Source organism: Micropterus dolomieu, linkage group LG04 (assembly GCF_021292245.1).
Source record: "Micropterus dolomieu isolate WLL.071019.BEF.003 ecotype Adirondacks linkage group LG04, ASM2129224v1, whole genome shotgun sequence".
NCBI lineage: Eukaryota > Metazoa > Chordata > Actinopteri > Centrarchiformes > Centrarchidae > Micropterus > Micropterus dolomieu.
This window is the reverse complement of record NC_060153.1, coordinates 1,601,617-1,617,987: the sequence shown is the minus strand read 5'-3', so window position 1 is coordinate 1,617,987 and position 16,371 is coordinate 1,601,617. Positions and strand designations below refer to the sequence as shown.

Here is a 16,371-nt window from a genome sequence, read left to right as displayed (position 1 = left end):
ACTCCCCCCCCCCCCCCCCCCGACACACACACACACACACACACACACACACACACACACACACACGGTGTCTTACCTGAGAGGCCGTTTCTCTCCGTAGGCAGTAAAGTTGGATTCACAAACAAGGAACAGATCAACGGCTTGGGCGAGCTCATGAAAGCGTACATGGAGCAGGTCAAACTCGTGGTTAACGTTGATGGCATTGATAACCCTCCGCGGGGTTCCTCTGGGTGTCAGCCGCTCCTTAGTGGGCAGATTGGAGTGATACACCATGGTGGGAACCCCACAGTAAGGTCCGTGCCAACCCGGCCGACACACACATTTGACCAACCGCTTCCCATTGCCTCTGGCCCTGGCCTTGGCTTTTGGAGCTACAGAGGGCTGCTGCTGGACCTCCAGAGGTTTGCGTTGCGCAGCAGGCCCAACTCGAGCAGCTTCCTCAGCCCCATTGGCCACAGACCCCCCTGATTTCCCAGAGTACTCCTTTGGGGTAGCCATTTCTGTCCCCTGCCTGAAGCAAAGGGCTCCAGCTTTGGTTCGGACAAAGTAAGGTGTTTTGTCATCATGAAGTTGGTGTTTGCGGGTGTGGAGGTCTCCCAGAGTTTCTAAGGGGTCCTTGATGAACACCACATGAGGCTCTTTTGCCACCAATGGGGCCTTTGGGATGTCAGGCCCAACATGTTGGGCTTGGATGCTGTGTTTCCGTGGCTTCAAGTGGTCTTCAGCTCTCTCCTGAAAAGAAAGACAAAAATAGAAGGGGATTAAGAAAACTTGTTTAAATTAGGAATAGTTTAAAATTTGGGGCTATGAGCTGCACACATGTGAGCCATAATGGGAGGTAGGTGATTCACAGTTGGGTTACTGCCAGTGCGCCGCTTATCAGCATTTGAACTGAGATAAGGACTCATTAATTGGTGGTTGAACTGTGGGTTTAATATTGAGCGCTTACTGTAAAACACACTGTGGCGAACTTAGTTTTTCTTGTGGTCTATAGGTGGGCTGACCTGATAATATTATATCATATTATTTAATGCCATGACTTGACTCAAATTAACTTTCTCATATTATTATAATTTGATATATGTTCTCCACCATTGCTCATAATAATAATTCTACCTAATTAATCATAACACCGGCCTGACCCACAAGAAAGAACACTGTTTGTTCTATCTCTCTAATATTGTGTTGGTCATACTGTACACTGACTTACTGCTTGTCTGTTTTGAATAATACAGAAGGTAAAGAGCTTAAAAATTATTTGCATATTAAATCGCAATCGCAATATTGGTAAAAAAAAAATCGCAATTAGATTATTTTCCAAAATTGTTCAGCCCTAGTCTGTACTAATAACATTCTAAGCATCCCACTAAACTCATGGACTCATGAATGTTCAAAACATGTTTTAAACGTGCAACATGTGTGCACAAGAACATAGATTTATTTGAATACCAAAAACTGATGAGCAGTCAAAGGCAACAGAATTTAAAGTGAGGTGAAGTGAAAGAGAAATATCATATTAACACATTATATTCAAGATAATAATGCAGACTTATTGTCCAAATTTCAATCTAAGCACTAGCCAAAATGAAATAATTTCTTATTATTTCAACTATGTCGTAGCTTCTTCTGCAAATACATTTTATTCATCTTTATTTATTATGTCATGGCTGGAGCCAAAGTCTGTCATTGTTATTGGGTTTTTATACTCCCTACTTTCTAAAAGTATATATGAATGTACAGTGGACCTCAACATTGGAAATTGGACCTTGCAGAAACTGGTAAGATTGTTAGTGACACATGATCTTGAAAAGTGAAGAAGTAACTACATTTGTGTTTGCCTCATTGTCAAACAGGTTACTAGGTAACCGTGTGACAAACAAGATCAAATGTGAGTGAATGAAAAGAGGGCAAATGGTATGTAGTTAATGTTGAAATGAAATACAAATAAATTAAAGAACAACTGCAGCAATCACAGCAGAACAATGATACCTTATCATTAAATCTTCAGTATGAAAGCAATTACTTATCGTAAAACAGTTTTATTACCATTGACAGAGACACTGCATTACCATATGACCTCTGACGAGTGTTTACAGAGCAGTTTTCTTTGTCTCAAAGGCTCAATGAACATAGACTTGGGAACAAGTGATAACACGGTGGGGCAGAATGATAAAAACAGGATGATAAAATAGGATGATAGCAGGAGAAGATGAAATAACTGAATTAATGAAAGAAATACAATCAATAATGTGTGAGATACTATTACATTACAATTACATCAAGAGGGTTATGAAAATATTTTTCCTCTATGCGAACAGTTTATTACTTTCTATTTCTGTCACAGTTTGGCTCGCTGTCCTTAACTCTAGCGTCATTCCTACTTCCTCAAAGACATTTTGTGGCTGCACCTCAAGTCTTTTAACATTTCCCTTACTTGCATCTTAGAAAAACCATGTGTGAAGAAAAGAAACAAGGAAATATGCTTTTAGAGAAATGAGACTTTCTTTGAAGCGTCACGTGAAGCGACGTCATTTTCTGATGACGGTGGCAGCTGATCACAGATGGATCAGCTGTCAGTCGACTCAAACAGCTGTAGAAACATTTGACGGAGTTTGTGCCTGCACACGTACACTGTGCCAGTGCTAATAAAAAGGCTCACAGTTATCAGTGCCAGAACAGCAGTGTTTTCTCTCTGTAGCTGTTACCTGCTTAGCAAACACCTGCACATTATACTGTGTAATGTGTCCTGCTCTGAGGCACAGGAGTCATTTCTACTGGCAGAATGCTTTTCTATTATTTATTCATTATCTGCATGAATTCATTGTTGAATAACTCAGAATATGATCATGGTGTCTTTTGAACACTGAAAATGATTTATCAGGATACATATTTCAGGGGAAATTATGTAACTCATATCAAATCCAATGCTCAGGAATGATAAGCCACACATGACTAAATGGAAATTACAATAAATGATCTAAAAGAGTCTCCGACTCTCTCTGACTTTAATCGTATCCATATTAAAAATTGGGGGGGAAAAAACGTTTGTGAAAAGAACACAGATGTCTGTGAACACAGATTTTTTTTAACTAGTATGGTGAATGAGAAAACAAACTTGGGAGTGATGCACTTGAATTTAATCTGTTATCAGTCTTCAGTGATGCTGTGAAATATAACATCAGTCCGATCAACTACAGGGTCCAATCAATAACTGATATTCATTAAGAGGGCATGTTGTATAGCCCCACTAATGGCTTCTCAGAGATCCCTCCTCGCTCCTCTGACCACAAATAAGAGCTTTGACAAGGCCTGCAAGATGGCGGACCAGAACAAGATTAACAGAAGTGGCCACTCAGACCAAACACCGTACATGCTTATATATTTAACATAATATATAACTATATGTTTATATTTATATTTAATGTGACTAGCCATCATTTAAATAGCGTTTTCAACACCAGCTGTTCCTGCATTACGAGGATAGAGTAGCAGTGTTATTGCCATGACAACAGACCTGCAGCAATGAAGTCAAAGTTGGAGATAAATCCACTCTTTTTACCAGTCAGACTCATCACAAGTCGTAACACTATTTTATAGCCTTTAATGTTCACCCCAAGTAACAGATTAGGTAGCCTTAATCAAATAAATAAATTGATGAATAGGCTATACAAATGAATGATTACATTAGCATGAATCACAGCCCTCTATAATAGCCTAATTCCAGTGTTCGAGCCAATTGACAATTTAATTAAAATAATGTGGTATAGCCTAATAATAATAACCAATACGACAATTATGAACGTAAATTATGTACAAAATTTAGGCTAGGCTATTTGTTTATTTATTAAGTTTAGCTATCATTAACGTTTTACTTTGAAGGCGAGCGGTCGCTGTTTCCGGTTTACAAGTTGGATAATGAAACAAGCCGATGCTTTGGTGCGCTAAATTACATTGCATGTCCTCATTCAATGCGACAGTAACACAGCATAGTTCTAACATAGTTTAGGCAGCATTGGCTCTGGAAAAATGAACTCACATGGATCAACATACATTTGCATTAGCGCAAGTAGGACAATGAAATTAGGTCATACCCCTAAACTGCAGATGAATTATACTTCATGCTCGGACCATTTACTGCAGGGCTGTTGTATTTCATTTCTTTTCTGTTCACTCAATAGACAGTAAATAATGTTACAGCAAAGGTTTACACATCTCACCTCATTTGGAGTGTCTCCACGCTGGTTCTCCTCTGGTTTTTCCCAAGGGTGGGGGGGCGCCGGCTCCTCCCTCATCTCCCGCCCTTCACTGCCAACAATTCCAACCATTACACCCCCAATCCCCAGACCCACCCCTCCTCCAGCCACAGCTCTAGCTTTGGTGTCCAATTGATGGAGAACAGGTAGGGGAGGGGCCTCTTCAGGAGAGGCGGGGCTGAGCGGGGTGGTGGCCACACCCTTCTCCCTCCAGAAAAAGCCGGTGACCATGATGAAGGACTTGATGTTAGGGTACGGAGCGGAGAGCTCACGCAGTAGGGAGACGTAGTGGAGAGCCTTGTAGTAGTGGAGGAAGGAGATGACACACAGGCCCACTGTGCACAGCAAGAACACCCTGTGTCGCCGCATTTTCATCCTGGAAAGAGGAAGGAGGGGGTGAGTGGGGACAGAGAAATTTAGAAACATCAGTCTGACTATTAACATCAGAAATGTTTTGGAATAATCTCTTTATTCCCATCTGCACTTCTGCGGGCCAACCACAATTAACTTAAAAGTAATGGCCTCAGGGTAAAAAAAATCACTCACCTCCCCTTGGCTTTGGTAAGAGCAACAGTACAAATAAAAGGTGGAAGGTGTTAGCCTCAAATGCATGGGGCCATGAACTTGCATTTTACCCCTCAAGCTAGCATGAGTCTAAAAACATTCACCGCTTTTCCACTCAGCATGTTGTTTTTTCCTCTAAGAACAAGAAAGCAGCTGAAAAGGAGTAAAAATACTTGTTAAAAGGAAAAATGTTTGGGATTTTAATTTATTTTCAGATGCAGAATACCTTGGGGATCTAGGCTCCTCTTCTTTATAAATGGATAACTGACATCTTTAATGTCATTGTTTTGGTTTTACTACCCACAGCTTCACTATTTTGTTCCCTCTCACCACTCATGAGAGTAATATCCAGACACAGGTTGTTGTTTTCAGTGAAAAAGTTCTGATAAACCCACTGTATGCTACCTGCCCAGCACCAAATGGCACACGTAAGCAGTTAATTGGTGAATAATATTTCCCTCATTGTAGAGACCAAAACAGGGCAAAAATAAGTGAATACTGCACTCACGTTAATCACATGGATAGAAAAAGGGCTCAAAACAAATGCTAATTTTGTTCAGGATCAGATGGACGTGTACATAAGCACCTGTTTGCTAACACCATATCACCTCTGATGTGCTTACAGCTAGCTGTACTGTTCCCTAAATGAAAAAATCAGTTAATTAAGGTTTAAACTCAAACCTATAAAAATGCAGGTTAATTTAATCTAAAACGCTGACAGATTGGTTCCTACGAGCATAATTGGCCACACTGAGAATCAAAAACCTGTTCATGTCAGTGCTATGCCCTAGCTCTGCTCAGTGAGCTGTACATAATTTCCCGCTGATGATCATGTTGATTAAATGAGTTGATTTAATTTTCATCCAGTAACTTTTTATTACAGAAGATGCACAACAGAAGAGTGAAATATATGTGGAAAAGAGTGAATTGAAAGGAAAGAAAAGTCAACATGGCCATTATATCATTAGTCATACTGACTTTTAGCTTCTGTCATGCAGGACGTGGGATGAGAGAGGAAGCATGCGAGAAAAACTGTATGTATTATGTTTTATTAAGGGATAATCATAACGTTCAAAAATACAAGGCGACACAGACCAATTACAGATCATCCTAGTTTAGTCCTGTTTGTACACATGTCTATCTGATCAATTTCAACTATTTTTTCTCTCTGTTACAATAACCTTTAAATAGACCACAAAAGTGGACTCAAAGCATCTAATGTGAGCATCTGTCTTGGCTTTTGAGTGGGATTTCCTTTTTAGCTGGGCACAGGCAGTACAGAAAAGGAACAGGGAAATGCAATGCTTACACAGCAAGATTTATTCTTGCACTCTAATCCATCTTCAAAAAATGCTGGACATCTGAACACATTAAGCATGCAATGTGCAGGGGAATAAAAAACAAAACACTGAGGCACGATGGAAAAAAGAGCCTACTCTGCCAGTGACCTCCCAGCTCCCATAGTGTGAATCTGAAGTAGCTTGTTCAGCACAGCGCCCTGCTGAGGGTCTCAACTACTGGTTATGAAATGAAAAGCGAAGAGGGAAGACAAGTGTGATGAAGGGCAGGGGAGGAGTGAGGTCCAGCTGAAGATGGGGGGAGGACAAAGAGGAAGAGGAGGAGAGGATGGGAGGTGGTGGTATGGAGAGATGCGGTGTAGTGGAGAGAGTAGAGGAATGTGAATGTGAGGGCAGAGATGAGAAGAGTGGAGGGAGACTGAGAGTCCTCTGAGAGGATGAAACATTCATGCGCTGCATTAACAGAAAGTTGAGAGCCTAAACAACAGGCTCAAAAACATTAACGTTAACAGCTTACCACAAGTACATAAAGATCTTAATCCGAGTATAACAACATTAGTCTCCACATGAATCTTAAGTGGTCTACAATCTGAAAACAAATCAGAGGGGGTCAATGCTTTGCACAAGTACGTTTCAAGTCAAGTTCTGAATCACGACTGAATCAAATCCTAAACTTTGTGTTGTCAAGTGTCATTCATGTTAATGTTATAGGTCTTAAGTAGCAAGTATGTTTGATTTTTTCAAGTTGAGTGTAAAGTCACCAGATTTGTGACTTGCGTCTGACCCAAGTCACAAGTCTCGTAACTTAAACCCACCTCTGCTGTTTTCCCATTTCCTGAAGTTCAACATTCACTAATCTCTTCATCAGTGAACCTAAACCTCCAAAGATTCAGTTAAATGAAGAATAGTTTCTATTTCACTGCATGGACATTTACTCTATGCATGCATGTATAACAATGCTTTCAATTACGCTGCTCTAAACTAAACTCTAACTAAAGTTTGTTACTTTAATATGAAATGTTGGGAAATTCCTTAACTGCTTCTGTATGCAAATGTGCATTTTGATAGACAATAATGGATTACAAGCACCAGACTTTCACAACTCAAGTATTTGCATACGTTTTATTTCAGTTCAGATATTCAATTCATTCTGCACCTAGACTCCAATCTTAATCACAGACAAGTCCCTTGTTCCCTGTCCTATATTACCTCATCTTTAACCACCCCCAAAACCTGAAGAGGTCTTAGGATAAAAACATAATGTAAGCAGCCATTTTCGGGTCATGTTGTGGGAAGGAAATCTGTCCCACGCCCTAAATGTCTTCAGTAAACAAGCTCTCAACACTGAGAGAAATACGCATCCATAAACAGATAGAGATGTGTTATGTTGTGTAACTACTCCATCTCTTCACTGAGATGCTAGACTTCCTTTTCAAAATATAAATGAAGCATTCGTAATTCCACAGTTGATATGAACACAGTCATACATGGATGAGAAGAGAGGAGCGGATAAGAGAGAGGAGGTGATGGGACTAGAAGGCAGAAAAGAAGTGAAAGGAAAAGAAGAGATGAGGTGAAAGCTGGTGGTGTTTGGTGTATTACTTAAGCACTGCGCCACCTCATCTCCCACTGCCACATCCTCTATGCAACTCTTTCCATTCCCCACTATTAACTGTCATCTTCAATTCCACCTCACATTCTCTCCCTCCTTTACTCCACTCTTCTCTGTCTTACACACAGTTTGCCGTAAAAGACAAAGAGGCAGAAACGAGGGGTGAATCAAAGACTCATCTTTCTCCACCCAAACACAGAGAAATTGAAAGTAACAGTAACAGAGAGGGAAGCACCAAATGTTTTAAATAAAATTTTATTTTATTTTTTTCAACGAATACAGTGAAAAAATTATATGGCACAAAGCCACAATCCTTTAACGCCTCCTATAGGTTACCATTGTGATGAAAATATTTAGGACAGTGGTTCTTAAACTCCTGGAGGGCATGTACTGGTGCCAAAAACCCGAGTGGAATTAAACCTTCAGTCAGTATCTTATGGGAATGGTGTTTTCATGACAGCAAGGATATCATGGTTTCTTTCAGATAGCAAAATGTGAAAAGTACATTTAGCAGTATTTTTGACAGGTAAGAAAAGAAACACAGGTGACCAAAGTTAAAGGGCTAGTTTGACATTTTGGAAAACTGTAGATTACTTGGCAAGAGTTCAATGAGAAGTGTGACACCACTAATGTGTGTATGCTAAATAAGAATCTATTTTAATTTAGCTTAACGACTATCGCCATCTAGCCAATCAATATTAGTTGCTTTGGGTATTGGATTCAGTATAGTATTGGTTGTTGGGTATAGTATTCAGATCTAACAGGAAAGTTTAGTTGCTTTTATTGTTTCTAAGAACCAGGTACCTTTTACGTGGCTTTTGCAGTCAGTGTTTGAACTCCCTGCCTCCCTGGAAAATTCAGTGACATCTTTTAAATGAATTCTCATAACATTTAGCATACACTTTTATTCAACATCTTTTTATTATTGTTTTTATCTTATATTATTGTTCAGTACTTTATTCCATTTTACTTTTACTACATTTACTGCTGAAAATGTTTTGAATATAAAAACATTTTTAAAATTTTTACTAGAAAGGAACTGATTTAGCCCATCTCTAATCCGTATATGAAAGCACTTACTAACAGAGTAACCACAGACATCGTGTGAGAGTTTCAGGAATTCTCAGGTACATCCAGGCCAAGACATGATTATAGAAATTACTCCAATGTGCTCAGGTCACCAGTCATTGCCAGTCTATTGTTGCAACCTTCCCCTTTCAAACCTATATAACCTTTTGTTATCTTTCAAGCATTCAAACTGGTTAGGAGTGAAAAAGATGAGAAGGATGGATGAGCACAGAAAAACAAAGACTCGCTAGGGAGGTATCCTCCCCCGGAATTTTTGGGAAAAAAATAAGCTACTAAATGCACATCTGATTCTGATGACTTTTAGGATTACACTGCAAATGTACAAAGTACTAAATTATTAAGTGCACATGTATCTTTATAGCCTATGCATTTGTTTGTTTAGGTTTATGTCTGCTACATGCAAATGTATATTAAATGCATTGATTCTCCTCAAAAGCACAGTCCTGGTTTGGCATCTTACCAGCCTGGATCCATGTGTTATGAAATGCATCCAGACCCCTGGGATACAGTCTGATTATTAAGGTGTTGCCTGTTTTACTTTGCAACAAACAGGTACTGAGTTTTCTCAAAACCTTTGAAGTGGGCCCCCATGAATGTTGAGTCCATAATTCTGGGTAAAGTTCTAAAAACATTTGATCCTACGTTTCCCATAACATATTTCATTTGACATCCTTGGCCATGACTTTCAAACTCCAAACGTTCTGTAGTCTCTAAGTCCAAGCTGATATAATCCTGCGACATCACTAACTAATGTATTTGGCGCACAGCATCAAACCCCATGAATATCTAAACAAAAGTTTCTGTCTGCTGATCTTCTTCCAAGAAGCAGGATTATGGAGTTATGTGGATAAGTTTAGTTGACGTAATCCTCAGATCCCTCAAATTTGGAACATGGACTGGTATAAATAAGATGCCCTGCAGCATGTTTCAAGTCAACCTGCTTATTACAATGGGACTCTTTAGACATCAAATATTAATATCCATCAGAAATAATCAAGATTTGACTGAAGTGAGAGTGGAGGTTGAAAAAGTATGTACAAAATGTGGTAAAACCTTTGATGGGTCAAAAGTCTGGAAAATGTGCCAACAACCAAGTATGTTAGTTTTTAAAAATATTTGGGCTGTGCATTTGCTTTAAAATAAGGACTTGGATGTACATTTTAGCTGTAAGCTACCAGTTGTGAAGAGATTTAATTGTGTTCCACTGTGTGCTTTTTCCTGTCTAAAACTGTACCTGTTGAAGATAATAAAATTTAATTATGCCTTCTTGTTATAATTAAAGATTATTACAGTATTATTTATTTATCATAAATGTTACTGTTGTGTATGACTGCAATTATTGTTATAATTAAGTAATCTGATTTTTTAATTACCTTCTCAATTAACTGTTTGGTCGAAAAATACAAAAAACTGTTTTTAAATAAATTTAAATTCAATATCACAATTTCCCAGAGCCCGAAGTAACGTTATCATGTTGTTTGTTTTAACCAACCAAGAGTCCAAAAAAAAGGATGTTCAGTTTAATTATCACCAGAGACAAAGAAAAGCAGTGATGACTCACATTGGAGAAGTTGGATTACTTTAATAAGTGTATTAATTGTCAAAGCAGTTGCTAATAGATTTTCTGTTTAACAACTAATACATTAATCACCTAAGCGTTTCAGCTCTACTTGTATGTTGTTTTGTGATTTTGACAAGTACTACACAATTTTTACAATTAGTATACAGGTAACACTTGAACAGCCAACGAGACATTCAAAACCAGGTATGTTTTCAGTTCAGGAATGCATTGAACTGAGGTAGGAAGACATTTTCAGAAAACTATTCTTAATGTGTGTTTTAATTCTGGCCGGCTAGAGTTCCTGTGTTTACTTGAGTGATAGCTCCTCTCCCCTACAACAATGTTTATGTTATCATGGCCTAGTAGATTCCATATCCCACCTCTTCTCCCCTCTTTCCCTTTCTTTTGCCACCCGCAAGTCTGCCTATGTGTTTTTTTTAAGGTTTTGGGACGGCACATGCACCCCTGGAGAGTTTCGAAAAGCCCAGACTGCCGCTTGACAAACACAGACCAAACATTTGGCTTGGAGACACAGAGGCCCATCAGAGTGATAAACAACCATAGAGACAGAGAGCGAGTATGTGCCAGGAGGAGGAGTTTTCCCAGTTAACTGCTCCTAATTTCATCAGTCTGACGGTGTGTGTATGTGTGCACTGCTACTGCTGACCTGTTGAACCAATTTCACATTGACTGGCAGACAAACGGGAGGGGGTCTGTCTGTTGTCGTGGCTACAGTGTGATGGGGTGGGAGGGCCCCTGCTTAACGAGGGGCAAACTGCATCATTATGTGGGTATAGTTTCGTCCCTCATCCCTCTCTGCAAGCAAGAGCATTTTGAGTTGTCACTCTCAAATAAGGACATCATTCACTTTAAATGACTGTGATCAGTCAGTAAAATCTGGTTGAAAGTCATTTCAGACCAAACAGGACCTTTTAAAATATACAAGGCTGCCACCTGTCAACTCCTACAAAAAATACATAGAAGTTATTATTATCATCATCATTAGATCTTTATATAATTTGTTTTAACTATCCACATTTTCAAGACATGAATATCATAGTAGAATCAGTCACAGCGTTGTGTTCCATGGAGGGCCAAAATATCGCCCAGATAGCTCTCATAGACTTTTATGTGAAGGCCGACTTTGGTGTGAGTCCTAATGTGGAGAAACAGAGTGATTAAACAACACATTGACACCTGTTTTCACTAAAACATTGCTTTACTGTCGGCAACTAATTTTTCAGATTATTCCGACACCACATAAGGCAGGGCCATTGGATCTCGAACCATTTTCTGATATCCCCAAAAAATATATTTAAATTCTTAAATTAATATTATAAATGCGCAACAACTAGTTGACTAAGGAAAATCTATAGTTGGGGTCAACCCTAAAAACAATATGGGTATTTTTAGTCACAAACTGATACTGACACACACACACACACACAGATCTGAAAAGGCCTCTCTATCATTACATTTTATAAGAATTTTCAAAGTTACAAAACCCACATAGATGGAGGGTCAGTAAACATTTGGTGCAAAGTGTTGGTACTATACAGTTTTCTATATTTGGTGTTACAGATGTACATGTAATTGAGCTCAGCCAGACATCACTGAAACCAGCTAGTTAAGCAACACTCTGAGTCTGTGCTGTGTTGTATTGTGTCGGGTAGAGGAATTATGGGCGGAAGGCCTGTGTCTATTTCTGTGCTGCCATCTATTGTCTGGACAGAAACCGTTGGCTCAGACTCAGCGTGCTAAGAATCAATATGCTAGGACCTCACCAGCTAGCTAGCTTGCTTGGGTGCCACAGGCTAGCTACTACACTGTTTGACATTATGAGCAGATTAGCATTGTAAAGTGTATTATAATCATTGACTAAAAAACCACAATGCTGACATGTTAATACGAATTTGATCAGTTTCAACACAAACTACATTGTGTGTGTGTGTGTGTGTTCAAGGCATTTCTTTCTTGAACAAGCAAACTTACCCAGAGAGAGAGAGGGCCACTAAACGTACAAAACTAGTTACATTTCAGATCTCACGCTATCCACACCCTGTTACAGTCAACTGTATGCAAACAGGACTGAAATTCTATATTCAGCCCTGGACGCTGCTACAGCAAAGGTGCACTACCACAATATGTGCAGATCGTCAAGTGTTTACACACAAAGTACAAACTATCTCACACTTGGCTGTTTGTGGCTTTAAAAATTTTGCCACATCAGCTAAACTGTTTAATAGGTCGAATGACAAATGATGCACTGCTTCTCCAAAGTGCCTAAAGGCCTTTGTTTTATAAGACCTCAAGGCAATAAATCTGTGCTCAGTGTGTGTTGTTGTGTGTGTGTTTGTGTTACAATTCTCTATGAGAAGTGAACCGCCTCATCTAAATCCCCATTTCTTTTCTTTCAGCACAAAGAAAACTCACAAACATCTTTCCACATGGGCTTTGGTATCGTCTCATCTGAACTACAAAGCGTCTCTTGGCTTATTCAGCACCACCCACAGTCTGTGACCAGTCTGTTGACCTCATCTAACAAGCACCCAGGTGGGATATCGAAACAAAACAAAGCACCTTGGGTGCTCCAGTTAGTGAGACCAATTTCCAACCAGACAAGCAAACACTTGGCCCAATCAAAGTGTCCTTAGATAAGGCCCAGAATCAAAAGAAACAAACTCTTAATTGCACTGTGCAACAAGACAACTCGAACATAAAATGAGCCATAAACTCTTAAATCATGTCCTTGCACTTCCCCAGATTGTCCTTACCAGGCCACCTTTTGTTTATGAGTTTACATAGCGAGACATGAACTCATTTTAAAATACAGAAAGGAATTCCGGGTGGATATTGGAAAAAAAGATGTATAAGAAGTATTAGCATCATGTGGGAGCTTGCGGGATGATGCATGGGTTGACATCGACACAAAAGGGCCATATTAACACTACGGTTTTCACTGTTGTTCTGTCACAATAATACATTTGGGGACATTTGTCATTATATTTTACTATTCTTGACCATAATCAAGATAATTGTCAGCTGCAGCTATATTTCATTTAACGCAGGCTAAAACATAATATATCACTAACACTTCCATACGGACTTTGTTTTCTTGGAGTGTTTTGTTCCAAAATCCATTTGAAAAGTCCAACGCCTAATCTGATAAACAAGCATTAGCATGAAATTGAAATTAACTGATGATGAAATAAAACTTACTTGTTCATATTAAATCTTGAGCATCAGGCAGCAACTTCCTCCCTAGATGAATGGGGTTTCAGCATGAAATCTTTCAGGGATTAAGTGTTGTAGGCCTGATCCTTCCACTGTTAGAGTATGAAAGTAAATCTCTCAACATGCACAGCTGACTGTTTGTTCCTGCTCTTGTTTCTGCTCTTAATGCCTGCTCAGATAACATTCTTATAGTTGGTTCCTCCAATAACAAATAGGGGTGTTTCACTGGAAAGATGGACGAGGAAGGCAACACTTAACTCAGGCAATCACCAGCCAACAGCGCCACTCTTTCTGAGTAGATTTACTGCACTTCCTCATTTACATTTTGCCCATCCTTCCCCAAATATGCCAAATGAGTGTACGCACACTTGCTGAGTTATTTAAGAAACTCCTCTGAAGTTTCCGATCATGCTCTGTGTGTCCCTCTACTCTACTCAAAAATACTCTTCAGCCTGCACTGTACACATGCTGGTTCTTCTGCTGTTCCTCCTGTGGCATTAGGAAGTGACAAAAAGTTTTCTCTAAATTAAGGGTCTGGGGATGGAAGGTGCTAAAGTTGGCTACAGCAGGACGCATTGAACTGTGCTGGTCTACCAAAGTTGACAGACACTGCACTGCTGTGACAGAAAACAAGAAATGCATGTATTCTGCCAACAGGAAATGATTCAAGGCGTACGATAATAGATGACAATCCAACTGCTAGTCTGGAAAGTTTTTGGTAGTTTCAAAATTGGTAAGTTTCACTTTATTTTTTATTCGGATTTTAAATATGAAGAACTGGGAGTTTGATAGTTCCTTTCTGTTGTAGTTGCACTTTGCAACAAAAGTGACCATAAATGTCTGATGTCAGATATCAACCAGATATTAGTCAAGTTATTAGAATGTGTACATTTGCACTAGCTCTTCTTCTCACATTGCTCCAGCAGCAACCTCCTCTTTTAAGGTATATCTATCTATCTATATATATATAATATATATATATAACCTTTCCAACTGCAGTGCCAGAGACCATCCCTTCCTGTCTTGTCCCACTAAAACCCTGGAAAATCAGAGTATATTCTTCTTTTGTCTCTTTTGCAGCACAATGCTCTTCTTCTCAGGGCTTATGGGTCACTGGTTTGGTGAGTCAGATGTCAGGAGAAAACCAGCGTGCTAAGTGGGTTTCAATAATGCAGGCACAGTGGGGGCCTCAGAAAGTGTGTGTGTCTACATGTGAGTGTGAAACAATGTGAGATATGTCAAGAACCAGGCTTTAGGTATACATGAATTTTTGGGGAGTGGAGGGGTGGAACTGCAGCGTGAATGTGTGCTGCCTCTGAGAGACTTGATGTGTGTGAAGAATATTGTTCGAGTGAAGCAGGCGTGATTTAGTGTATGCGTATGTGGATTGAGATGGGAAAAGCCGGTGGAGTGCCTCCATTCCTCCAACCTCATCTATAATTCAGCTCTGTAGCGGTCTGTGAGGTCCCCCCCACCCCCACCCCTCCCATCGCTCTCTGCGCTGAAGGTGGAGACAAGTGTTCCACGGTACATTTCACCGTCTCTCCCCATCTATCCATCCCCATCTACCGCTACCTCTCCAGAGGCCCGAGCAGCTATGGGGAGTAGCAGCCCAGCGAATTTCACTGAATGAAGACGTTCTGAACATACAGAATGTGTGTTCAGAACAAAAGACTCTGGCTGTCTGATAAATCCCCACATCTTTTAAAGCTTTTTGCTCCTAGTTAATAGCACAGACCTTTTATTAAAAATGTTCCAACCTGAGATACCCGAATTATGTCATTTGAGTTATACTAGCTACGACTAGTTAATTTACTCTGAAATGTAATAGGTGCACCCTCACCCTCTTCACCCATTTAGCTAATATTGCTCCCACACCAAACACAATATAATCACAACAAATAAAACATAGTCTTATCATTAAATATACTAATACTAGCAACAGCACTAGTGGTATAAGAATGACTAGAAGTTTTAATAGTATTAGGAACTGAAGTACACATAGTATTTCAGCAGTAGTAGTAATGGTCTGTGTTTTTGGTTTTATGTACTTGTATTCCCTTTGTCTGTAGCCGTAAAAGCTGCAGAGTCATTGTACCTCAGGGACAATAAAGCCTCGTTCAGCTGAACACCCTCTTTTTCACTATCAAGGCTTATTCAGCCGTTCTTTCTTCACTTCCTTCCTTCCTTTCATTCTAGCTTTCTCTTATATTCTTACACCAGCAGTTTACAGAAAATGAGAAGACACATTCAGAACCTGATCCTGCCTCAGCTGCACTGTACTATGTGTTCTGTTATTATTATTTTTTATTTATTTATTTTTTTGCTCTCTCTCTGCAGTGTCTCATTCCAGAAAAGGTGGCTCTTATTGTAATGGCTCACTGTGTTCCTTTTTCTTTCGCTCAGTCACTCTGCTTCAATTTAAATGTCACATATTCCTGTAGACTGCTATGATTTCACTTATGTTGATTGAACCTTCATGCGCTGTTCAAAAAGCTTTCAATTTATTGCAGTGATTTTTTATTTATTAAAAATGCTATTTTTAGCAGCAATAACAGCATTTGAAACTGTTGTACTAATTGAACTTCAGGCAGTGTACATGTTGTGTTGTCCAGGTGATGTTACTGTTTTCAGCATGTCCATTCTTTTCAGTGCAGGATTTGGTGCATTGTTAAGGTTAAAACAATCTAAAAGCAAGGTCCACTTACTCAGTCAAGCTCAACTTGGGTGAAAAGTCCTAGAGGTCAGTGTTAATTACAT

At 39.4% G+C, this 16,371-nt stretch overlaps 1 protein-coding gene across 3 annotated transcripts in view; it reads right to left on the bottom strand.

Annotated features, from left to right (window-relative positions):
* The window catches only part of mgat3b (beta-1,4-mannosyl-glycoprotein 4-beta-N-acetylglucosaminyltransferase b), a 70,724-nt gene that overhangs the window by 13,448 nt on the left and 40,905 nt on the right, over positions 1-16,371 (bottom strand). For all 3 annotated transcript variants that reach the window (XM_046046205.1, XM_046046204.1, XM_046046203.1), the window contains exons 2-3: positions 4,218-4,629; positions 77-732 (exon numbers count right to left, since the gene is read on the bottom strand). In XM_046046205.1, coding sequence (XP_045902161.1) covers positions 77-732; positions 4,218-4,628 — 1,067 coding nt within the window. In that variant the 5' untranslated portion in view covers position 4,629. The remainder of the gene's footprint in view (positions 1-76; positions 733-4,217; positions 4,630-16,371) is intronic.